The 25,602-nt window shown below is 46.9% G+C and overlaps 1 protein-coding gene across 5 annotated transcripts in view; it reads left to right on the plus strand.

Annotated features, from left to right (window-relative positions):
- The window catches only part of PTPRF (protein tyrosine phosphatase receptor type F), a 201,061-nt gene that overhangs the window by 147,001 nt on the left and 28,458 nt on the right, over positions 1-25,602 (plus strand). For 2 of the 5 annotated variants that reach the window (XM_078885304.1, XM_078885320.1), the window contains exons 13-26: positions 300-561; positions 1,321-1,491; positions 3,127-3,260; positions 4,026-4,170; positions 5,370-5,593; positions 8,955-8,981; positions 9,638-9,755; positions 10,000-10,022; positions 10,989-11,094; positions 11,515-12,297; positions 12,915-13,018; positions 19,202-19,330; positions 20,855-21,009; positions 24,369-24,456. In XM_078885304.1, coding sequence (XP_078741430.1) covers positions 300-561; positions 1,321-1,491; positions 3,127-3,260; positions 4,026-4,170; positions 5,370-5,593; positions 8,955-8,981; positions 9,638-9,755; positions 10,000-10,022; positions 10,989-11,094; positions 11,515-12,297; positions 12,915-13,018; positions 19,202-19,330; positions 20,855-21,009; positions 24,369-24,456 — 2,469 coding nt within the window. The remainder of the gene's footprint in view (positions 1-299; positions 562-1,320; positions 1,492-3,126; positions 3,261-4,025; positions 4,171-5,369; positions 5,594-8,954; positions 8,982-9,637; positions 9,756-9,999; positions 10,023-10,988; positions 11,095-11,514; positions 12,298-12,914; positions 13,019-19,201; positions 19,331-20,854; positions 21,010-24,368; positions 24,457-25,602) is intronic. The other 3 variants (XM_078885308.1, XM_078885313.1, XM_078885329.1) reach the window with 3 other exon arrangements.

Here is a 25,602-nt window from a genome sequence, read left to right on the forward strand (position 1 = left end):
TAAACTATGATGCTCTTTTTCACAGATGTCCAATCTGTTCTAGCACCTCATTACTCTTTCCTTTCTGTCCAGCTGATTTTCTCCATGTGGCGCCACACCCACACCTCAAAAGTTTCCCGCTCTCTGATGTCTTTCTCTCTCATTTCCAAAGTCTTCGCTGCACACAACACACCGCACTGCATGCTAGGGAATTCTACGAGTCTCTTGTTTAATTCTCCACTGATCCATTTTAGCGGCACTTTGTTCTTATCAGCAGCACACTCTTCCGTCTGTCCGTGTTGCCACTGGTGGCCCTTTAGGTAGGGGGGCTGAGCCCTTACTCGGACTACGAGGTGCGCGTGGTGGCCGTGAACGGCGTGGGGCGCAGCGCGCTGAGTGGGGCGGCCCGCGCCCGCACCGGCGAGCGGGCGCCGTCCACGGCGCCGTGGGGCCTGCACGGCCGCATGGTGTCGCCGTCCAACGCGCTGCTCCAGTGGCAGGAGCCGGCCGAGCCCAACGGGCAGATCCGGGGATACCGCGTCTACTCCGCCAAGCTCACGGCGGCAGGCACACGGGGCCCCGGTGAGGAGGAGGTGGAGCAGGATGTGGTGGCGGTGGTTGTCGCGGTGGTGATGATGTTGGTGGGGAGGGTGGTTGTTGTGATGCTGTGGTATAAGACAGTCGTACTGCTGCTGCTATTCACGACGATGATGCCGATGATAGTGGTGTTGCTGTCATTCATGCTGATGATGGTGATGACAGTGATACTTTTGATCGTTACGATGGTGGTGATATTAATGAAGATAATGGTGATGACAAAAATTTAAATGGTGGTAATGATCTTACTATTTTTATAGCCACTGATAATAAGGTTGTTAACTTTGACAGTTTTAGTGTTGATGCCACTGCTGCTGCTAAAGATGATGGTATTATTGTCGATGATGGAGGAGGAGGCTCGTGAATAACGCTACTGGTCAGTTGCAGGCAGTCACCCTCCAACAACAACTGAGGGCAGAGGAGCGACACTCATAACAACAAGCGGAGCGCCGGGTGGATAAAATACAGCAAGTTAACACAGTAGGGGGTACAGCTGGTGCATCTGCCAGTCATCTCAGCCAGTCAACCCATGGCACCTGGGTCTGTCCCGTGACCTGTAAGCGAGCCTTCGACACTTCACATAGCCTCAAAGTGCACCTGGCCTGGCACAGGTGCCGTGGTGACGTCACCATCACTTAGTAGCGAATGGCAGGTATTGGTATTGTCGATGATACGTTTGCTACTAATGATCCTACCAACTTCCCCGCTCTCTCCGTCTCCGCTGCCTGGCTCGCCACATGCCAGTGGTGACACCACCGCTGTCGTCGTGGATGAAGCGGAGTGTGGAGAACGTGCCGCTGGCCACGTTGTCGGGGCTGGAGGAGGGGGCGCTGTACGCCGTGCGGGTCCTCGCTTTCACCAACGTTGGGGACGGGCCCCTCTCCCCAGAGATACACATCATCGCACAGTTCGGAGGCAAGCACGCACGCCCACATGCATGCATGTGTTTGTTTGTGTGGGGAGCAGTAGTGTCGCGGTTAGCACACTGCACAAAAGAAGTCACCCCCTGTGAGTGGCTGGCTGAGGTGCCATCTGTTGAAGAAGCACTGAATGCGATGCGGAGTCTGAGACCAGGAAAGGCACCGGGCAGAGATGATCTCCCAAGTGAAATAATGAGGGAGGGTGGCGTTTGTGCGCAGACGGTCCTACATGACATCATAACAGCGGTCTGGGCCGCTGGACAGCTTCTGCGGGATTTGAAGGATTCCCTGGTGGTCCCCCTCTTTAAGAAGAAGGACCGCACAGACTGTAACAACTACAGGGGCATCTCACTCCTCAGTGTGCCGGGAAAGGTCCTGGCAAGGATTATTCAACATCGCCTTGCTAGGCACGCTGAGGAGAGGCTTGCGGAGCCCCAATGCAGTTTCAGGAAAGGGTGGTCCTGCACAGATGCCATATTTTCTGTCTGCTACAGCAGAGATGTAGGGAATTCTAAGAAGACCTACATCTCTGCTTTATTGACCTTATCAAGGCCTATGATACCATCAGTAGGCCTGGGCTCTGGGTTGTTCTTCGTGCTTTCGGAGTACCTGACCCTCTGCTCACGATCATTAAGGACCTTCATGATGGTGAGCGGGCCCGGGTAAAACTTCGTGGCCAGGAGTTGGAGCCATTCCCGGTACATCTTGGGGTGCAACAAGGATGCCTTCTGGCTCCCACATTATTTAACATCTATTTCGACCACATAGTTAGTGAAGCCTTCAATAGCTGTACCGGAGGAATTTCCATCTGGTATAGATACACTCCGAATCAGTCGAGCAGCATTATCTTTTCATCGGTTGCGGAACGCTGTGTGGAAGTTACCTGGTCTGTCGCTCCGCACGAAGCTTCAGGTCTTCTCGGCCACAGTCATTACCTCCCTTCGCTATGCTTGCGAAACGTGGACCCCCCGAATGGAACATTTTCGCTGGTTAGAAACATTTAGGCTGGCCTGCTTATGATCCATCCTGGGTTTAACCAGGCTGGATTGTGTGAGGAGCTCACAAATCCTTGAAAGATCTGAGCAAATTCCAGTCAGTGAGATCCTCCGGCAGGCAAGGCTGTGTTGGCTGGGTCATATAGTCCGCATGCCCAGTCACCGCATGCCTAAATATCTTTTGTTCGGCCGGATCGAGGGGGCTAAATGGGTGCGGCTCGAGCTAGAGAGGAGATGGAGTGATGTGGTACAGGAGGATGTGGAGCTGAGTGGACTTGCCGATGACAGGTACCAGCGGTGTCAAGATCGGTCTCTGTGGAGGAGGCTCGTGAGGCATTCGCCCTCCAACAACAACGGAGGGGGCAGAAGCGACGCTCACAACAATGAGCGGAGCGCTGGGTGGCTAAAGCACAGCAAGTTGGCACAGTAGGGGGCACAGGTGGTGCATCAGCCAGTCGTCTCAGTCAGTCGACCGGTGGCACCGGGGTCTGCCCCGTGGCCTCCTGCCAGCGGGTGTTCGACACTTCACATGGCCTCAAGGTGCACATAGCCTGGCACAAGCGTCATGGTGACGTCACCGTCACTTAGTGGCGAATGGCGGTTGTTGTTGTGTGTCTAAATGTGTTCCCTGACAGTGCCGAGTCAACCAATCAGCTTCAAGGCAGAGGCCGAGTCGGACACAAGCATGTTACTCTCATGGCTGCCACCGCGTCAGGAGAACATCCTGAAGTATGAGCTTCTGTACAGAGAGGGAGACACAGGGCCTGAGGTGAGAGACACTGCACGTTCACTAACACACTAACACACAAACTCGAACACATTATCACATAGCCTTAATAGACTGTTGGGGCAAGTGCTGTTAGCAAGTACCTAATGTTTACACACTACACCGGGCACTTATTTGAGGCTCAGCCGACCTAGGGGAGGCCCAGGACCAGTCCAGATAATCGTCACTAATGTTGGCCATGGACATGAATCAAACTCAGGTCGCCGGGTTCGTAGTGCAGTATGCTAATCGCTAAACTCCCGCTCTCACATACACACCCGGTCATAAACACATGCTAACAAACCTCAAGCTGAAACCTGGTTACACATTCACTGGTGCTCAAGCTCACAACCTAATATTAAAGCACGCTTTTATTCGTTCCAAACCACATGCACACAGGTGCTCACACTAACAAACACTCACATACTGGCACATTCATACACAATACTTAATGTCATTATATGATGCAGACAGCACCTTTGAAGTTGAATTATGAAATATACTCCAAATAAATAACATGGTCATGGAAACACACATTTGCTCACAATATAAAAAAATGCTGATTTTGGTGACGTTCAATGACTGTGCTCTTTGTGATATTGGTAATCGTGTTGATGGTGATATTAATGTTTAAGGCTGTTATAATTGTGGTGATGTTAATGCTAATGATGCTGTTGATGCTTATGATGATGTTCTCAACGACGATATCAAAGATGATAAAGTTGATGTTGTTTTGTTGGTGTTCTGTTATTTATGATGTTGCCTCAGCGCCGGCTCTCCCTTGACCCCACCATGAACCATGTCCTGGAGGGCCTGAGGGAGAACACCCTCTACTCATTCCGTCTCGCTGGACGCTCCTTGCACGGCCTGGGCCCCTACAGCCCCACTGTTACTGCACGCACACTTCCCACACGTATGCATACACGTGTACTATCACTCACATGTAATCACACATGTATATATGCACGCTTACAAAGACAAAGCTACCCCGTATAGCCTTAACAGACTGTAGGGGCAAGTTCTGTTAGCAAGCACCTATGAAGGCCGGAAAGGTACACGAACGAGGGGGTGGGTGGCCAGCACCACGCCCGACCGCCTTTGTTTCCCCAGTGGCGATGTTTACACACCGCACCAGGTACTCATTTAAGGCTGAGTCGACCTAGGGGAGGCCCAGGACCAGTTCAGATAATCGTCACTGGTGTTAGCCGTAAGCGGGAATCGAACCCGGGTCGCCAGGTTCATAGCGCAGCGCGCTAACCGCTACACTACCGCTTACACACACTCATACACATACAAAGATCACCCCTTTAACACTGTAGAGTTGTTGGGGAAAGTGCGGTTAATGATCATTATTCCCAGCTCCTGAATGTCTATGCTTACAAACCTCATCAGATGCTCATTTAAGGCTGAGTCAATCTAGGGAAGGCCCAGCACTGGTTCACATACCAGGTTCCCTGATGTTATCCATATCTGGGAAAGGCATCAAAGGAGGCTGGGATCATACCACGGTATGCAAGCCACTACACCACTGTACACAAATACACATGTGTGTATATAAATACACACGTGTGTATACTGTATATACATCGAATCAGGCCGGGTAGTTCTATTATCAGAGTTCTAGGCTTAAAGTCAGAAGGTTGCGGGGTCTAGTTGGAGGGTTGACTCAGCCCTTTATTCCTGCGTTAATAAAATAATCCGTACTCCATGGGAATGTAACAGTAGTCGCCCCGTGGACAGACTAGACACTGCCATGGGAATGTGGAGTTTACACATTGCTCAGGGCCATTCACAGAGATGAATATCACCACATGATTGGGATACTTTAAATGTATCGTTGTGATTGTTTGGTTGTGGTTTCGATTGTGTTGGCATTGTTGTTTTGATTGTGGTTTATCGTTGTGATTGTTGTGGTTATGATGATGGTCGTGTGTTTGGATGTTATTTGGTTGTGAGTTTGGATGTTGCTGGAGTTGAGGTTTTGGCTGTTATTCGGGTTGTAGTTGTATGTGTGGTTGTCTGTTTGTTATTATAATGGAATTATTCGGTTGTGGCTGTTTGTGATTGAGGTTGTGGTTGTGGCTAGAGTTGTGGTTGTGGTTGTTTCTGTAGTTGCGAGCGGAACTCCTCGGCGGGTGGAGGCCGAGGCTGTGAACGCGTCGGCTGTAATGGTGCGGTGGAGATTGCCACCATCAACATCGTTATCGACATCGTCATCGTCGTCGTCGTCGTCATCCCCTCCTCCACTTCCACACCCCTTGTTCCGCGTGCGATGGTGGAAGTCGGATTCGGCACAAGGAAGACAGGAGACCCAGTCACCGGACATCATAGGGCAGGTACACTCGCCAATACACTCACCAGTGCACTGACTGGGACGCTCACCGTTGCACTCACAAATACACTTATCAATACATTCGCCAATATACGTACTTGACATGTATACTTACCATTACTCGCACTACACTCAACATTACTCACCAGTACTTATGGTCAAAGGTACACTTACCAGAATGCATCACTGCACTGACTACACAGCACACTCACTAATACATTCACTAGTACTCGCCAGTAGATTCAACAGTTCTTGACAGTACACCTACCCATATTCAACACTACACTCGCCTGTATCATCACAACACTCACCAGTACACACATCAGTATACTCATCGGCAAACTTAACAATACCCTCACCCATGCTCACAGGCATAAGCACCAATATGAAATGAGTGCACCTGTTCTCTCAGGTACACTCATCCCTACTAATCCATATATATTCACTACTCAACAGTACACTAACCAGTGCACTCACAGGTACACCAGGACCTTCAAGACTACGCTGCAACACTGACACTCACCATCACTCCTGACTCAATATGATACTCCACTGACTCGTCATTACGCTCACTACTCTCACAAACATGCAACAGTACTCCATGACACTATGAAACTCAACAATACACCTTTACTCTCTCACAGAGTGTTGGGTAAAATGGGATATTTAAAGTTTTGACATTTCTGTAGGTCAGCATAGAACACAAATCACTTTGAAATTCCTCAGTAAACTGAAGAGGGTTTTGTATTACAATAAGAAAATTGCTAAATAAAAAAGGAAAAGATAAAGTGTGAAATTTATTTTTCAAACCCTTACAATTTCCCATTTTACCCGCACTTGGTAAAATGCTATTTACCATTGAGGTAAAATGGGATACACAATCGTGTTTGCAAATTACGAGCGGAAATATATAACCTTTATTCGTAGTTATAGCTACAGGAACAAAAGTGACGCAATGCAAACAAAGCATGCCGAATGCTGAAAGCCACTCTCGACTTAGTCTACGAGCGCAGCTCACAAGTGGATTGGTCGTCATTGTCCACGCCGGCACCGTGGGTCCACTCGTGACATCACAAACACCGAACCCACCCTTCTCGCCGCTTCCGTTCTTCAAAAACCGATCGTTGCAGTCGACCCGCATACAATCGATTCTTCTTCTGATTCGCTGTTGCCATTCACGTCGAGCGCAAGTAAACGAGAAGCAACCTTCGGTTTCTGCAACATGTTTTTACTTGCACTGCTTGCTTTTTTGGCCGTGGAATGTCTTTTTTTCCTTCTTTACCAAATCCGCTTTTCAATCCATTCTCTAATTCAGAGTGAGATACCTATTTCCCGTTATTCCCATAACGCCACCGTATTCCAACAGAGACTTCTAGCCAACTGTGTAAGCGTAAGCCCAAACACCACCCGAGCGCTGTTTATTAACTTGTTTGTAATCCCTAAGCGAAGTCTCATCATATACTCTCACTTTTTATAGACACGGACACTACATTTGCAGACCCATATACTCTGCAAATATGAAATGAAATCTCACCTCGTTTGTACACAATGTGTTTCACGAGCACGCCACTGTGAGGGAATGGTCACGGCGGAGTGGCTGTATTATTTGCACTAACGATATCGTTTACACTCACTGCTAGCAGATGGCTGTAGTCTGCGGGAGAGAAAGCGTTGCTGTCCCATTATACCTGGCGACCTTCCCCTACTACACTTTCCAGTGTTCTCGCCCGCACAGCATGCACCTACTCACCCAATAAATGATAAAGTTACTAACTCACTTATCCACTCACCCATGCATTCAACCACTCCCTGACCCACTTACCCACTCAATAACCTATTCATCAAGTTACTTACTAACTCACTTGCCCACTCACTCATTCTTCACCCCCTCACTAAATCACTCACTCGTCCAATAACGTATTCACCAAGTTACTAACTCACTTGCCCATTCACACTCTTACCCACGCATTCACCCACTCACAAACTCACTTAACCAATAACTCACTCACTTGCTATTGCCCTCACCCACTCACTGACTCACCCACCCACCCACCCACTCATCAATTCCCCCAGTTCCTCACTGACTCACTCATGGTGTAATAGTGAGTGTCATGGTATAGTAGTGAAAGAACGGTTTGGGAGCAATGGCACATTGTGAAAGTGGTGCAAATTGTGAAATGTACTGATTGTATTATAAAGAGGTTGTTTTTATATATCGTATATTCAATGTGTATTTATGAGTATATTTACTTTGTGCACCCCTCTCCGTGTAGTTGTGCAGTGCAGTAATAGCGCGTAAATGAGTCTAGGTGGAGCGTGGTGTCTAGACAATTATAACATCGATACCGCTAATGTAGACGGCGCTGCAGAAAGTCACGTTTCCACAGTTAAAACACTTTTTTCTTATTAACGAATCTTCAAACTTGTGTCAGACCATCTGAAACACACAGCCTACGTATGTGTCTACAAGAACAGTTTTTTTTATTAGGCATTTACCTTGAAACATATATGTCTATGATTCATGCAGTACTCGTGATTCTAGTATGGGCAATTCCCATGTGAAACTTTACATACATGTGATCATCTGTGCATCCATGCATACATTAGTGAGCATCTATTTGTGAATGAATAGATTCATGTCTGAAGATGTGGTTGTCCCAGTTGTCTTGAGTGGTAGTTCTGGTGGTCCCATTGGTAGTCTTAGTGGTCCAATTTGTTGTTATGGTGGTGCCAGTGGTAGTCCTAGTGGTCCAATTTGTTGTTATGGTGGTGCCAGTGGTAGTCTTAGTGGTCCAATTTGTGGTTATGGTGGTGCCAGTGGTAGTCCAGGAGGTCCCAGTAATAGTCCTGCTAGTCCAATTATTGGTCTTATAGTTATAGCCATGGTAAACTGTGAAGATGTTATCATGGTTATCATGCTGTAAATACTTTCAAACTTTCAGTATTCTTATTTAATACGATTCAGATCTGGCCATATACAGATTTGAATCCTATATTTTATTCACATTAAATTTTGATCGATCCATCCCACTGGTAGCGTTGATTGTCTTGTAATAATTCAGCACCGTCTTCGCAATTTGATGAATGATCACAATTTGACTTCACGATTTTATTCCACAGTTCTTGTCTTGTTTATACACTGATTTGTAGTCTCATGTGATCTCTCTTATTTTGTATCACGTATTCCATGAGTGTAAAGGTATCATGAGCTTGTAATTTGCATATACCATGAATTATTTATTTCTACATACACCATTTGACACATGTATCTTAAGTGTAAGAATGGTTTTTAATCAATAAATTGATTAGTTGTTACATGCCGAGTGTGCACCATACTTAACATGCATTTCTTTATTTCCTTGCAGTGGGAGAGTGATGACACATCAGAATACGTAAGCTTCTCTTGAGAGATCAACACTTTCGGTATATAAGTGTGGATGCTTACTGCATGTGTATTCAAATCCGGGCGACCCGATTTCGATTCCCTCTCAAGGCAAACACCAGTGCCGATTATCTGAACAGGTCCTGGGCCTCCTCTAGGTCAACTCAGCCTCAAATGAGTAACTGGTGTTGTGTGTAAACATCACCACTGAGGAGACAAATGCGGTTGGACATTGTGCTTGCCATTCATCCCCTCTTGTGCTGTGCCGGCCTTTATAGGTAACCGTCAACAGCACTTGCCCCAACAGTTTGTTGAGGTTATACAGGGAATGATTGTCTTTGTCATTTGTATCGACTTAGGTGAGGAGTGGTAGTGCAGTGGTTAGCGCGCTGTGCTGTGAACCCGGGGATCCGAGTTCAATTGCCGCTCGCAACCAATATCAGTTACAAATAAATTAACTAGTCTTGGGCCTCTCGGAGCTCGACTCAGGTTTAAATGAGCACCTCGTGCAGAATGTAAACACCACCGACGAGGGGACAAAGGTGGCCATTCGCAGTGTTATCCATACCTGGCGGTGCCATGTTGGCCTTCATAGGTGCTCACTAACAATGCTCGCCCCAACAATATGTTACGTCTATAGGGGAGGATGTTTGTCTTTATGTTCAGGAGTTTCTCATTGGGGGCTTGCAGCCTGAGACCTCCTACTCCCTGACTGTGAGGTCCCTTCTCCCGCGAGGGGAGGTTGCGGAGAGCCTGCCGAAGACGGTCAAAACCAAGGCTGCAGGTGAACGAACACATGCCACATCTCCGAATTAGAGGTGGTTACAGTCCTTCATGATTCTTCTTCCCCCCCCCCTCCGCTTACTTGATGAGACACGATACATTCTTCACGTGCACTTGGCTTTAAGGCTCTAACTATGAATGAATTCCTCCCACTCGGAGAGTCTGTGCAGTCCATTACTGAGTAACTATTTCTTCTTTACTACCCTGACCCCCTCCCTGCCTTATCTGTGGTGTTGTCATCCTAGTTCCCAGCAAACCTCATGTCAAGGTCAGTCCTCCTCTTCGATGATGTGTCTTTTTTAACACGTAGGTTTCAGATGGAGAGGCCAAAGATGTGAATGTTGTGTAGAGATGCAGTTCAAGGAACGCATTACTGTAGTCAGATTACAAAGGACAGGTACCGGTAATCCCTTATGATTACACATTTCCAGTGTGTAATCTCGCTGCTTTTACCATCCGTTGGTTCATTACTGTCCATGGTTATATCAATGTCTGCACCTCCGATTAGCACAGATGGCAACGTACGGTGCAAAAGAAGTTCAACATACATGCGTACAATTTTTAATTTTACCACAAAAGTGGGAAATAATTGTGTCAGCAGCTTGGGGTGATACGAGGAAAGTGGCAGCAGCCAATACATACGGATCATTGTGCAAAACCTACAATCGTTGTAGCACAGTGATGTTACTTCTGAGATTAAATCAGTATAATATTTTCCAGCAGTGGCACTGCTTGCTTGTAAGTCATTGGTTGGTGAATCGCACACATTTGTCAAGTTCCCAAACCCAGTGGGTTGCGAGGTGGTCGGAATATAACAGGACAATTTGGTTAATCAACTCATCTGCGTGGATCGTTAGAGTGTTAACCCCTTATATGCCTTATAGGTTTTTTTTCCATGTACTCTGGTTGCCTCCCACACTCAAAACATTTTCTTGGAAATTAATTGCTTAACTATACCAATGCAGGAGCCTTCTTAAAAAGAGTATTTATACTCGTTAAAGCTAGACATGAATACATCACATTATCAGGTGTACATTTGAAGAAGTTAATAACAAAGATTATCAAGTAATCAGATGATACAACATTGACAATACCAAGCCCAGGATTGCCTTACCTTACCTTACTTTTAAAACCTGTCAGTGGTATCTGGACACTCAGCACCACATTTGTGATTGCCTGTTAGAATGAGAGTGTGTGACACACTAACCTCTTAACCTTTTGACCCTGGTGTCAGGTGACAGTCATGGAGGGCACAGTGGTGCTGGTTGAGTGGGAGGAGCCAGAAGTGACATTTGGGCCTCTCCTGGACTACAGACTCACTTACAAACGCATGGATGCAGGTAGTACTTACACACATATTATAATATATGCATATCTAGATACATCGGTGGGTAGGGAAACTATGGCTTTTTATTTCCAATATTTGTGACCTGGCAACATGGTGTTTCTAATGTTTGTGTTATCAGTCACTTCTGTCACAGCAGGGACCTTGTACAATGCAACGTTAATGAGGTGCGTGTTAATTGACAGGTTCATTGAAATAATACCAGGTTTTTGTTTACCGTCATAGGGAGGAAAGGAACACTGTCTATTAACAGACATGCTCAATTTAAGTATTTTTCTCACTAACAAAGATTACAAGTCATATGGGACAGCCAGGAATACACGGCCTAGATGCATAGCTGCTACATAATCACCCTTTGTTGTTTGGGTCGCATCTTAAACACATATCCGAAACACCCTCCTCTCTTGTACCACAGCCACTCAAGCGTCCACCCTGTACCTCGCGGTGTCCGAGTCAAGTGTCACTGTGCGCAACCTGCATCGCGGGGCCTCCTACTCGTTTGTCATGGTGGCACGGAGTGTGGGCGGGGTGAGCGGAGGCAGTCTCTTGGGCGAGGAGGCGGTGATTACAGTGGTGACTCCCGAGGCTCCGCCGTCAGCTCCGCCGTTGAACGTGAGTGTGGGGCGCATGGGCCGCTCGGCGGCCGCGCTCCATTGGGAGCCTCCACCCCTGGACTCTCGCAATGGAGTGATCGTAAGGTATACGGTGCTTTACCGAGCCCTGCCCAGTGGAGGAGTAGGACACCGCGAGGGTACCGGAGCAGAGAGAGCAGAAGGAAGTGTTGCTGGAGATGGAAGAGGAGAAGGAGATTACGAAGGAGGTGGACTTTCTCAACGTGGTGGAAGAGGTACTCGAGGTACAATTTCTGAAGGTGGAAGAGGTCCTGCAAGTGGAGGTGAACGAGGAGGTCATGAAGGTGGAGGAAGAGGTTCTGCAGGAGTAGGTAGAGGAGTTCCTGGGGGTCCAGGCAGTGGAGGCCCTGGTGTTGGAGGACCCGGTGGGGATTCTGAAGAAGGAGGAGATGTTGCGGCAGAGTCGTGGGATGGGGAGCTTCATGTCGTCGGTGATACCACAGCCGTGGTGCTGAGCGGCCTCCAGCCAAACCGGAGCTACGAGGCGCGAGTGAGGGCACACACCCAGGCTGGGCCCGGACCCCTCAGCGATGCCGTGCACTTTCGGACACTCTCCAATGAAGGTGGTGCGTGTGTGTGTGTGGCGTAGTGGTTACAACATTGCTCTCTGAGCCCAGTGATCTCACTTTAATTTCCAGCCGTGGAAAACAACAGTGGCGAATGCATGAACTTTTACTAGGCCTCCCCTAGGTTGACTTAGTCTTAAATGAGTACCTGGTGTGGTGCGTAAACCTGTGTTTTGCACGTACAAACGCGGCCAGGGGTGGTGCTGGTCACATCACCTCCTTATGTGTCGTGCCAGCCTTAATAGGTGTCACTAACAACACTTTCCCAAACAGTCTGTCTGGCCATGAGGGGGATCTTTATGTTTGTTTATGTGGTGTGTGTGTGTCTTTGTTTCTGTGGGCTAAGTTGGCTGTGCAGGGGCAGAAGGACCATAAGTTGAGTAGTAATTATAGGCCTTGGAGCTGAGAAGACTCCGATATAACTGGACATGTAGGTCATTGCGTAAAACACCGAGAATGAAATATTATAAGAAAAATACAGCGAGTGTGGGTGGTGCATCTTGAAGTCACCTTGGTCTGTTTTCTATCCACTCATTGCCTGAAAGTCAACCTGGAGTATGTAACATGGTCAGGAAGAGCATGTAGATGAATGGTGGTTGTTGCTGCTGTTGTTGTAGCAGGCGGATTTGCCATGAATTTCCGCATTAAAGCCATGATGCCGACATCAGTTCTGCTGTCCTGGGAGGTCCCTGATTCTCCAGGGTCAAACGAACGACTGCAGGTGATCACCCCACCGACGACACGCCACATATCACCTCTCCATACAAGGACACACTACACCGCACACACTGCAACTCACCACACCAAGCCACACACCAACACACCACAGAGAATCACACCACAACAACATATCATGCCAAATCACCCCTCGATCCACCATTCTACACCATGGCATACCACCATAACATATCACACCAAACTACAGCATGACACACCCACACACACACCACCTCATCTAACCTGTATGTTTAAGTCGATGTGTGTGTGTGTGTTTTATTTTATTTGTGTCTCGGCGGTGTCGCGGTAAGCGCGCTGCACCATGAACCCAGCGACCCCAGCTCAATTCCCGGTCATGTCCAACACCGCTGACGATTGTCTGAACCGGTCCTGAGCCTCCCCTAGGTGGACTCAGCTTCTGCTGAGTGCTCACGGGAGGGAGGCTTTCCCTCACGTACAAAATGCCTAAAAGAAAAAAACAGGCCTCTCCAAAATAAAAAAACACACAAAGAGAGTGCCACTGCTGCACATAAACAGTGCAGGAGCAGCAACTTCCCCAAACTAACAACGAAGGCACCTCAGTAGCACAGGCTGAGGGAACTCAAGTGCAGCGTGCACGAAACCAAGCTACAGACTGCACAGTCACTGCAGCAGCACGGATTGCAGAACACCCTGACCATCGTGCATCTCGACAAGCCAGGGACCGCACAATCACTGCAGCAGCACCGGCTGAGGAACCACAACATCAGAAAACGGCGCGCCAGAGCCAAGTCTGTCATGCTGCTGCATCAAGAGCAAGAAGAATTAACCCGGACTGGAACAGAGCTGCTTTAAATGACCAACCATAGATCAATTATCAATCCATGCTGATATTAGGCTATATGTCAATTACTTGCGCAGAATGTGGTGCTCACAAGTGGAAAGGAGAAACTAAGGGAATGTGCTGCAGTTATGGAAAACTCAAACTTTGCCTTGTGCAGACGCCCCCCCCCCCCCCTGAGCCACTGAAATCCTTGGTATCTGGCCACTAAACACTTTTTGACTAACATTTATTATTATTTTTATTATTTTTCATCTACGTGATTTTACCGAAAGAACCAAAGAGTAACATTAGGAAGTACAATTCTTGATTTCAAATGACTTCTTTTGGTGCAACTAAGGAAATAGCGGAGCCAGGATTTATTGGCCACATTCAAAGTTCAAGGGCAATTCTATCATCTAATCAGATCCATTCAGCCCACTGCCTGGCAAAGAGCCAACGTTTCTTCAGATATACTTCATGGGAGATGAAGGTCAGCAAGGCAACCGGCGATGCAGCAATATTCCTGGTGCCAGACTAGCCATTGTCCTCTCCCTCCAAGGGATGCTCAACCAACACAATTCATTGATTACAAGTTTCAAACATGCTGCTCAACAAGTCACCTCCAATGACTATCAGGTTGTAATCAATGCATCCAAGGTCCCAGGCGGGGAGCACGCACAGAGGTTCAATGCCCCAACTTGTGGTGAGGTTGCTGTTCTTATGGTGGGTGAAGAACATGGTAAGAGGGACATTTTGCTTCGATACCAAGACAACACCATCAAACGAATTCCTGAGACAAACAGAGCATATGACGCCCTACAATACCCCCTGATACTGTGGCAAGGCCAAGATGGCTACCACGTCCAAATTCCTCAAATTATCAAAGCAATTGGACAAAGTCATCCTCACAAACTGTCTCCTCCAAGGACTTCAATCTTTAACCAGGTCCTCATCCTCCTTGAAGACAAACTTCACTCCATTGGTGGTAAAGACCAAAAGTCTATCAGACTACCAACACCCTCCAGGGATAACCTGTATGCCCTTGGCCAAGAGATCCTATGTGAAATATCCTATGATGGTTTAGAGCTGCTAAAATTAATTGAGGAAAATTAACCAAAGCTGATGGTGCACAAAGAGAGGCCTACACGAAAATCTTGGAAGACATTGAGTCTAAAAATGGAGGCATATTTTTCCTTGACGCACCTGGTGGTACTGGGAAGACCTTGTTTCTCAACCTGCTCCTGGCTAAGGTTCGCCAGAGGGAGACAATTTCTCTGGTTGTGGCATCATCAGGGATTGCGGCAACTCTGCTTACTGGAGGAAGAACTGCCCATTCCACATTAAAGCTTGCATTAGATCTATCCCGACAAGAAAACCTTGTTTGCGATATTTCAAAGGGGACTGCCCTTGCACAAGTCCTGATTAATTGTGAACTAATAGTGTGGGATGAATGCACCATGTCCCACAAGGGAGCACTTGAGGCTGTCAACACAACTTTGCAGGCTCTCCGCGACAATCCCAGGATTATGGGTGGTGTAACTTTTCTCATGGCTGGTGACTTCCGACAAACCTTACCTGTGGTACTTTGCGGAACCAAAGCTGATGAGTTAAATGCCTGCATCAAGTCATTGTTCCTCTGGAGGTACGTAATGAAACTGAGACCAACTACAAACATGCATGTATATCTCCATGGAGACCAATAAGCAGGAAGTTTTGCTCAAGCTCTTCTTGATATTGGAAATGGAACAATTGTTGCTGACGGCACAGATAGACTTATCAACATGTCTAAAGGCATCCTTTGCACTTGGCAAGAGGAACTGGAGAAAAAGGTGTACCCAAACATGCAACAACACTTTCAAGATGTTCTCTGGCTATGGGAGAGGGCCATTTTGGCTCCTAAAAATGATGCTGTTCATAGAAAAAATTCTATGCTGTTGCAGAAATTATCTGGAGAGCACAAGTCCTACAAATATATTGACTCAGTGTTGGACCATGGTCAAATTGTTCACTATCCTGTTGAATTCTTGAATTATCTGCAGCTCCCGGGTGTTCCACCACACAACTTGCTACTAAAAATTGGAGCACATGTCCTGCTATTGAGAAACTTGGACCTACCTAGACTGCAATGGCACAAGGTTGATTGTCAAAGAATTACATTCAAATGTCATCAAAGCTACGATCATTACAGGCAACTCTAAAGGTGAAGACGTCTTTTTTCCTCGCATACCTATAATCCCAAATGGCACAGTCTTTAAGAGGCTTCATATCCCCATCCAGCTCAGCTTTGCGATGTCCATTAACAAGGCGCAAGGACAATCTTTAAAAGTGGTGGGACTCAATTTGCCAACTCCGTGCTTTTCTCATGGCCAGCTTTATGTTGGATGCTCTCGTGTAGGCAATGCAAAACATTGACATGACTTTGCACCAGCAGGCAAGACCAGAAAGAGAGGCTCTTTGATAGGGAGGTGCGGGTCAGCTACAAGTGCCACTTGAATTATTTGGAAGAGGCCCTCTTTTGTGTTTCATTACTTTGGAGAGGCTCTTGCTTGGGTTGGGGGCACCACTCCCCGCACACGTGTGCTGCTTCACCCCACGCCTGCTGGGGGGTAGTTCTGCTGTCGGCGGATGCTCGCTGAGCTGCGTCCACACCTCGCCGCCCTGTGCGGCCTGCACTTCACTTCCTTCCCTGGTGTCCTACCTTCACCTAAGCCTGCCGGCCACCATTTCAGCAGCCTGCCTGTCGGCGGCTGTTGGTGATGGCGCTCACACAGCGCGCCTTCCTCGCCGTCCCACATCTCATCGCCCTATCCCCACATCTCCTACCTGCCTCCGTGCCTGTCAAGTGTCCTGTCCGCGATTTGGCTGGCAGCTTTTGTTTGCGCCACCGCCCGCGCGCTGTTGTTCTTTCGCCTCCTATCTTAGCTGCCCTACCTCCCTTCTCCCCATTTCCCCCATTTTCCTATTACACATGTTATACCGCCTGTGTTTTGTGAAGTGCCTTACTACAGTACTCATAAGTACTACGGTAATAAATACTACAGTACAAATAAATACGTGTTTTTCTGCCATTAACCATATACGTATATGACTCATCGCATTTAATAAAAGACAAAGGCATATCATACCAATAAAGTATGACCTTTAGTTTTGATTATAGTATGCTGATCTTTAAAGGTGCATTGGAAAATTTAGATACTCCTGCTGATACTCCAGCTGTTATGGAGTGACTCATGCTGCCAGCTATGTCAGCAAAGTATGGTCGTACACGTTATTTATATCGTTTGCTCTTAAATTTGAATCGCAGTTCCTATGCACACTGTTACAATCTATCTCTAGCTTTCTTTTGCTGATTTCTAAAACGTATGCTTAAGCCATTTTTGTTTATTCAAGTACACAGTTAGCCTCATAACTTTCATCTCAATTGTCTTATGGTTGTTGTTATTATTTTAATTGCATCCCACTGTGATTTTTGCACGCAGCGTTGATATACGCTGTTTTTTTCTGGAAGATTTTTATGTCTTTTCCTGGATGTTTCTGTGGTGCGTCGTCACTTTAATATGTTCTCTTATGTTTTTGTCTGTTGCTGTTGCACCCCAGTCAAGAGCTGCACGGCTCACAGACCTATATATGTACCTAATAAATTAAACTGTAAGCTGAAAAAAAGGCACTAAATAAATGTTTACTACAATTAAATACATTTTTCTGTTTGTCTTTTTGCCTATGCCACTTTTGGTGAGCTAAATGTCAATGTTGAGGTCTGCTGCCACCAAAACGGCTTCTGGAGAGAGCTCATGCGGGCCTGTTATTCCTCCATTGAAGAGACGGAGACCACACTGCTTTATTATGTGCTCCATCTTTTGAGTTCACAGTTCCATTCCTTATTTAGTATTACAGCTTATATTGTATTCTCCTAAACACGTACAATTCATACACAAATACGTTTTACTTACATTACACTTTTCTGTATTTGTGTATGTATATGTTATTTTTTTAAGAGGAGTTTTGAAATCTCTTTTTCGCCCGGGCAATGCCGGGTACTTCCCGCTAGTACTACATATTTGCATCGAACACTGCACTTCATTTTAACACGATACGACACACCACACTAAACAACTTATCACCGTATTATGAGTGTAGCATCACAGTCGACAAAATAATTTACTGTGTCTGCATTATCAGTGCCTTACAACAGAATATATTTAAATTGTAGCCCTGCTTAAAAAATAAGTTCTGTGTTTCTCTCTGTTTACGGCCCTGATCCAGTGGTGAAAATTCTACATTTCGATGACAGGAGCCAGTCTCTCTCTAGGTGGCACATACAATGTTGTTACTTATTTTAAAAACACTTGACGGACAACGATGTAATCATTTGAATAGTGTGTCCAAATGTAACTAAGTCTGAAGACAACATCAATACAATTAAGGGAAGCCCCAGGGGTGCTGCAGTTGCCATGGCTCAGCACCGATGAGTCTCAGGGGGGTCCTGGGTGCCAGGGCCCAGCACCAATGAGCCTTGGGGGAACCAAGGACAGGAGAGGCCAAAGACAGATGACGGGTGGCAGTAGCAGCAGCAGCAGCGACGATAAGGAGCAGGGACATGGACAGGAGGTCAGGCAAGAGTCAGGGCTATGTATGTAACGAGTTGGCACCCTGCAATTCGATTGATCGTCAACATTTCGAGTTGTGATTCAGTTACATAATGTATTTGTGATTGCTTTTACCATCTCGTGTACTGGATATTGTTTCTTATTTGTTTCTGACTTGTGTCTGTTTTATTAGCTTAATGTATCAGCATGCAATTTGCATAGTAAGCAATTGAGTAATTGCATGTACGATTTTTATGCATGCATCATGAACGTGTGCGAATCAAATTCACGGATTAAACGATACATCGTGGCGCGCCTAGTCAGGGGGCAGCATGGCCATTTAAGTCAGGTGATGTGAGAACATTTATAAAAAGTAAACATCAGGTGTGGCAGTGAGGTATAGGCAATTATTATGGAGAGTCAGGGTGGTACAGCTGCACATTCTCAGCACACAAGCCACCTCGACCCATGTGAAGGCCAGGAGTGGTCAGTAGGCGCAGACAAAAGGTGCCTAACTTCCCCTCTTGATTAAAAATGATGATGGCAGTGATGATAAACACGATGGGCCGAGTCTACCCCCGACTGAAATTTGACAAATACATCAGCTTATGATTGTGAATTGAGTATTTTACTTTGAAGACAGTGCCACCCAGCCGGTTTTCAGGGCAGTGTTAATGCCGACTGGTGGCAGGGTATTTACTTTCACAGGAGCGTGGCTGTCTCAACAGAAGAGCCCTGAGTCTTGTGTGACCTTTGTCCTTTATCTCCCTCCACCTCTGCCCTCCACGTGTGTGTGTAGATCGTGTACAGGGGTGGCCACAACATGGAAGTGGATGCAATGAGGAGCCACCAGCTCGTAGTCGGGCTGGAGGCTGATTCACTCTACTCATTCATGCTCAACGCAGGCCCCAATGGGGGCCTCCTGCAGGTACCGTCGGGGGTGGAAGGGGAGGAGATAATAAGGCAGAAGAGAGAAAGAGGAAGAGGGTAGGAGGAGAGAGGAGGGAGGAAAATAGAAGCGAAATAGAGAGGGATAAGAGAAGAATTGGGAAAGAGACACAAAACACACATACTGTTGTAAGCTAGAAATACTTCCCATTTAGCCATATATAATGTGCTGTTAGCATACTAAGGTCAGCTCGGTGTGTGAGGTGGTCTTGTTGCTAAATATATGTCATCTTTACAGTAATGGTGTGTATGTATATATATGGGAGCAGTGGCACAGTTGTTGTTCAGATGCAGCTTGCCACTGGTAACATGACATCAGTGCCAAGCTGTATCTAAACATACTCTTTGGTTCTTTCGGTAAAGTCACGTAGGTAGAAATAAAATAAAACAAATCACGACGTTTCGATCGCAGCACAAGCAATCTTCATCAGGTGGAACAACCACGGCAAGAAAACTGCTGAAGTAGGCGAGAGAGCTGCCGTGGCAAGAGGTCATATAGGTAAGAAAGGGGGAGGCAAGGGGGGAGAGAGAGGGGGGGGCAGGGTGTGGGGTAAGGGGAAGGGGGGAGCTGCGTGAGCGCTAGAGGAAGAGGACGTGAGGCTGGGGGGGGGAAGTGTGCGGGGCTAGAAGTGGGAAGCTGAGTGTGGGACACGGGGGGGGCGAGAAGATGGATACAAATTGAACAATCATTGGAAGGATGTTATTAACCAGGTAATGCCTTAACTGGTTGTGGTTGTTTCCTTCCTACCTGCCGTTTACTAGTACATCCCCCCCCGTGTCCCACACTCAGCTTCCCACTTCTAGCCCCTTCCCCCCCAGCCTCACGTCCTCTTCCCCTAGCGCTCACGCAGCTCCCCCCTTCCCCTTACCCCACACCCTGTCCCCCCTGTATCTCTCCCCTCTTGCCTCCCCCTTTATTACCTATATGACCTCTTGCCACGGCAGCTCTCTCGCCTACTTTAGCATCTTCTTGCCGTGGTTGTTCCACCTGATGAAGATTGCTTGTGTTGCGATTGAAACGTCGTGATTTGTTTTATTTTATTTCTACCTACGTGACTTTACCGAAAGAACCAAAGAGTATGGATTCCTGCAGTCACGAAAGCTTCAAATCAAGATGGTATCTAAACATGTTCTAGACCTCCTCAAGGTCATAATACCTGCAGTCCCAGCCTTAACAGCTACTCAACAGCATCATAACCCCCACGCACATATTGTGCTAAACAGGATACTTTAGCATGTGTGTGCAGGTAGGGAGCAGTAGTGTAGTACTTAGCATACTGCACTACGAACCCAGCCACCCGAGATTGATTCTTGCTCACAACCAAAACCAGTGGTCGACTCAATTTTAAAAATATCTGCACTGGGGAGACAAAGGCGGCCAAGCGTGGTGTTGAACACCCACCCCTGCATGTGCCATGCTGGGCCTCATAGGTGATCGCTAATATTACTTCCCCAAACAGTCTATTAGAGGCTTTATCGGGGGTCTTTGTGTGTGTGTGTGCAGGTGGTGAGTGTTCGCACGGTGCCCCAAGTACATTGGTCTGAGCCTGGGGAGCTAATTGGAGAAACGGGAGGAGACGCGGATGGGGATATGAGGGAACACGGACTCGAGCCCACCCTTGTGCCCCTGCCACAGCTGCTGGGAGACCTCAGGGTCCGGTCAGTGAGTGCGGGCCATGAGGGCTGGAGATAGTTGTGTATGTGTGTGTGTGTGGCCTGGCACAAGCGTCGTGGTGACGTCACCGCCACTTAGTGGCGAATGGCGGTTGTTGTTGTTGTTGTGAGAGACGATGATATTATCTGAACCTGTCCTGGGCCTTCCCTGGGTCGACTCAGCCTCAAATAAGTACCTGGTGCGGGGTGAAAACGGCACCACTGGAGAGACAAAGGCGGCCGTGTGTGGTGCTGGCCACCCACCCCCTCGTGTGCCGCTCCGGGCTTCAAATGTGCTCGCAAACAGCACTTGCCCTAGAAGTCTGTCTTTTTACGTGTGTGTGAGAGAGGATGTGTGAATAAGCTGGGTATGTGTAAATGTAAGAGTGTGTGTGAGAGAGATAATGTGTGAAGGAGCTTCGATGTATATGACAGCGTGAGTGTGTGTGCCCCCTACTGACGCAGTAGGGGCACAGTTGGTGCATCGGCCAGTCATCTCAGTCGACCCATGGCACCTGGGTCTGCCCCGTGGCCTCCTGCCAGCGGGCGTTCGACACTTCACGTCGCCTTAACGTGCACATAGTCTCGCACAAGCGCCGTGGTGACGTTACCGCCACTTAGTGGCGAATGGCGGTTGTGTGTGTGTGTGCGGGCCGCTGGGTTCGAAGCGCAGCGTACTAACCGCTGCGCTATAAACCCGGTGACCCGAGTTCGATTCCCACTCATGGCCAACTCTAGTGACTATTATCTGAACCGGTCCTGGGCTTCCCCTAGGTCGTCTCAGCCTCAAATGAGTACTTGGTGTGGTGTGTAAACATTGTCACTGGGGAGACAAAGGCGGTCGGGCGTGGTGCTGACCACCCACTCCCTTGTGTACCGTGTCGGCCATCATAGGTGCTGGCTAACAGAACCTGCCCTAATAGTCTGTTAAGGCTATAGTGGTGGGGGGTTCTTTGTCTTTGTGTGTGAGAGAAGATATGTGCATGAAAGAGTGTTGTATTTGAGTCCACATTGCCTTAAAGGGCGCACAGTATAGCACTGTGGTGACATCACCATCACTTTGAAGCAAGTGGTGACTTGTAAGAATATGAGTGTATGTTTAAGGCGGTGTGTGAGAGAGTGGTGGAAATGCATTGAATAATATATTTATTAATTAATTAGATCAATCCATTTGAGTCACCGTTCAACAGCTGAATGACAACCATTTTCAAACCAGATGTTTTCACTACCTCCTCCCGTGGTAGTTAGATAACCACAATTATTTCCCCGCACCTCAGGTTAGCCCCCCACACCACCGATTAGCACAGTTGGCAGTGTGCGGTGTGAAAGAAGTTCAACATACATACAGGTGGAGGTACTAGTGCTTGCAGAGTCAAGACACATCATTTACACTTCCCAACACCAAAATAGTAATTATTAAACTGATACTATACCAGTGAACTTTCTCTTTATGTAGTGAGCTTGGTGTAGGTGGTGCTAACATGTAACATCATTATCTTTATTTTTTCGTAGTCTGCGTGAATATGATGTGGGCTGCATTCTATTACTTTGTATATCTGAAAAAAGTTTGCAGGGATACCAAGTTTTTCTAAAGCTATTGCAGAAATACAACAAAATACAAATATTTCGGTGAATTATTTCACCTAATAGCCAACTTTCTTAGCACACCAGGCTTAGTTTAAAGATAGCATTACTCTGCTGCTCCCTGTATCGTATCACATCATTAATTTACCCAGCAAAGCATTGTCGAGTCTTGAGACACAGGAGGGTCATGCATTCGGATGTTTGTAACCAGCCCCTTCCCATAATGCAGCCCTACAGTCAATATATATTTTTACATAATTCTGTGCATCAACTTTAACTGATGGTTTATCTGTTTCTTTGTTAACCAGTAAGGCAATAAACAAAGATTCGTTCATAACGCCATCCATATATACAGACATAGACACAATTTCAACCGAGAAGATGGGTACAAACTTAGCAATCATTGGAAGGGCGTTATCTACCAGTCTAAGTCATAACTGGCTGTGATGTTCCCATCCTACCACCTTCCGATGTTATTTTCGGCTCTCCGCTTTTATATTAACAGGCTAAATTTCTCACACTAACACAACCATCTTTGCGCGCCGACCTAGAGATGGTGGCGGCTCTGTGATCTTACATTAACATGCTAATCTCTAAACATTAATATAGCCACCTCAGCGTGCTTGCCGTGGAGGAGGCCACTCTCCAGAGGTCGCAAACGGGTTTTGATTCCTTACCCGTACCTGGCCGCACCAGGGACACAAACGGGTATCCATACCCGTACCCTACCCGATACCCGGCTACCCGTACCCGGCCGGGTATCGGGTAGGGTACGGGTACCCGATTGCGACCTCTGGGATGAAACCATGTTGCAGGCGCAGGTGGGTTGATTCTAGGAACTTGAATTGTGAGAAGAGACAAGACGTTGGGAAATGAGTGACAAACAGTTACTCACCAGTGACTCACGGTCTACCCGTACCCGGCCGCACCAGGGTCGCAAACGGGTACCCGTACCCGGCCGGGTACGGGTAGCCGGGTATCGGGTAGGGTACGGGTATCGGGTACCCGATTGCGACCTCTGCCGCTCTCCGATCTTACATTTACATGCTAATTTTTTACCTGGCAGACCTTTAATTGGTGGAAACCCACCACGAGCGACGGCGTGGACCATCACTTACATTAGCTGCCCCGCCCATGCTGCTGACACTTGGGCTACGCCCATTTTAAACCTTTATAAACAGTTTGCCTTTAGAGGCTAACCCCCTTTTCCTGATGACGACCGCTTGTGTTGCGATCGAAACGTCGTAGTTTTTTGTTCTTTTCTTTGAACCTATCTACGTGACTTTACCGAAAGACCCAAAGAATATGAAGGTATTGTTCTCTGTGTCTGGATACCTAGGGGAGTTTGGACAGTATTTTTTCAGACCAATTAAAGCAATGTGCATGTAAAGTTTGATTAAAATGTATATATGCGTGATAGAAATTTCCACGTGATAAACCGCTTTGTTGAGCTTTAATTCGTGGCCAGGGTGCTTCTGAAAAAGAGCAAAATAGCTCAGAGGGCCTTACCTGGTAAAATAGAAATAGTTTTGTCGTTTTGTTTAGGTATCTGTTCCAATATAAACTTTTGTCTTAATGGCCTCACACCTATTTATCAAGGACAAATGAGTACCTGGTGCAGTGTGTAACATTGCCACTGGGGAGGCAAATGCGGTCGGGCATGGTGCTGGCCACCTACCCCCTCGTGCGCCCTGCCTGCCTTCATAGGTACTCGCTAACCGCACTTGCCACAAAAGTCTGTTAAGGCTATATGGGGGATCTTTGTCTTGTCTTGTGTGCAGCATGTACCTCATTGTGGTGGTGCCTCTTTACAACCTGGAAGAGCAGCCCATTGCCTGGGTCTCCCCAAACAACATGGACTTTGAAGAGGTGATGCTACTGCCGCTTTATTTTCTACTCCATTGTCTGGGTGCTCTATTGGCTCATCGTGGTTGTGTTAGAGACAGATGGCACTGCTGAGATCCTTTGTTCAAGTCTGGGTGTCTGTCAGGGGAGTCATAATTGCCCTGGTAGAAACATGAAGCGGACACCACTGATAACAGCTGTGTGATTAACTAAGATTGTTGTTTGTTATGCATTTGTGTCCCGTGTGTATACATGTACAGCAAAAGTTCTGTTATTTGGCACTTTACCATACGGAACGCTCTCTTATCTGGCATCTGTCGTAGACGGCAATACAAATGGCCCTTCACGTATCCGTAAAAAAAATCATTACTGTTGGAGGACCTACCATATAGAGCTGCTTTCACAGGTCAGAGCAGATAGATTTCATAAGGGAATCAGTCTGGGCTGTAAGCCGCATCTTACGGAATATCCCATTCAAGCTTTCGAAAACAAGTCCATTGTTTCATATGCAGTGTACATTTCCATGCTGAAACACCACTTCTAATGCTCATCAGTCTATGCCATTTCCTACAAATGGTTACCTCTATGAAAAATCAACTGCTTAACATCAGTAAAATGTAATGGTTTGCAGGCCCACAACTGCTATTGTCATCACAAACTTGTTCACGTCCTGACTGCAACTTTCTCCACCAAGTTTTTAACATTTCCACGATTCAGCTAAAACGTATTCCACTTGCCCCTACACCCTGCATTTACGTAAAGGAGCCCCTTTGATAATTATGTGATATGTCTGCCATCTAGTGCTAGGTTTGTGCATGGCATACATGTGTTGATCTACGAGCTCCAGCCAAAAATTTCAGGGGAAAATTATTTAATGATATCTGAAGGGATTATAGAAATGGAATGCATTATGTGAAGGGAACTCACACTAGAAGCTCATAGTTGAACATTTCTAAAATTTTGACCTTCATTCCTTACACTTTTTTTTATTGTGTATCTCTTTCGTGCAGTACATCGTTGTGTACTTAAAATGAATTGATGTGACCCAGGTTATCATTTTGAAAAAGAGGCAATGTTTCACGCGTCTCAATGGGTTTATCTAATGGACACTAGTAATACGTCTATGTCTGTACATTCATGTCTGTACAGTATACGTTGTCTGTACAGTAT

Source organism: Lampetra fluviatilis, chromosome 3, assembly GCF_964198595.1.
Source record: "Lampetra fluviatilis chromosome 3, kcLamFluv1.1, whole genome shotgun sequence".
NCBI lineage: Eukaryota > Metazoa > Chordata > Hyperoartia > Petromyzontiformes > Petromyzontidae > Lampetra > Lampetra fluviatilis.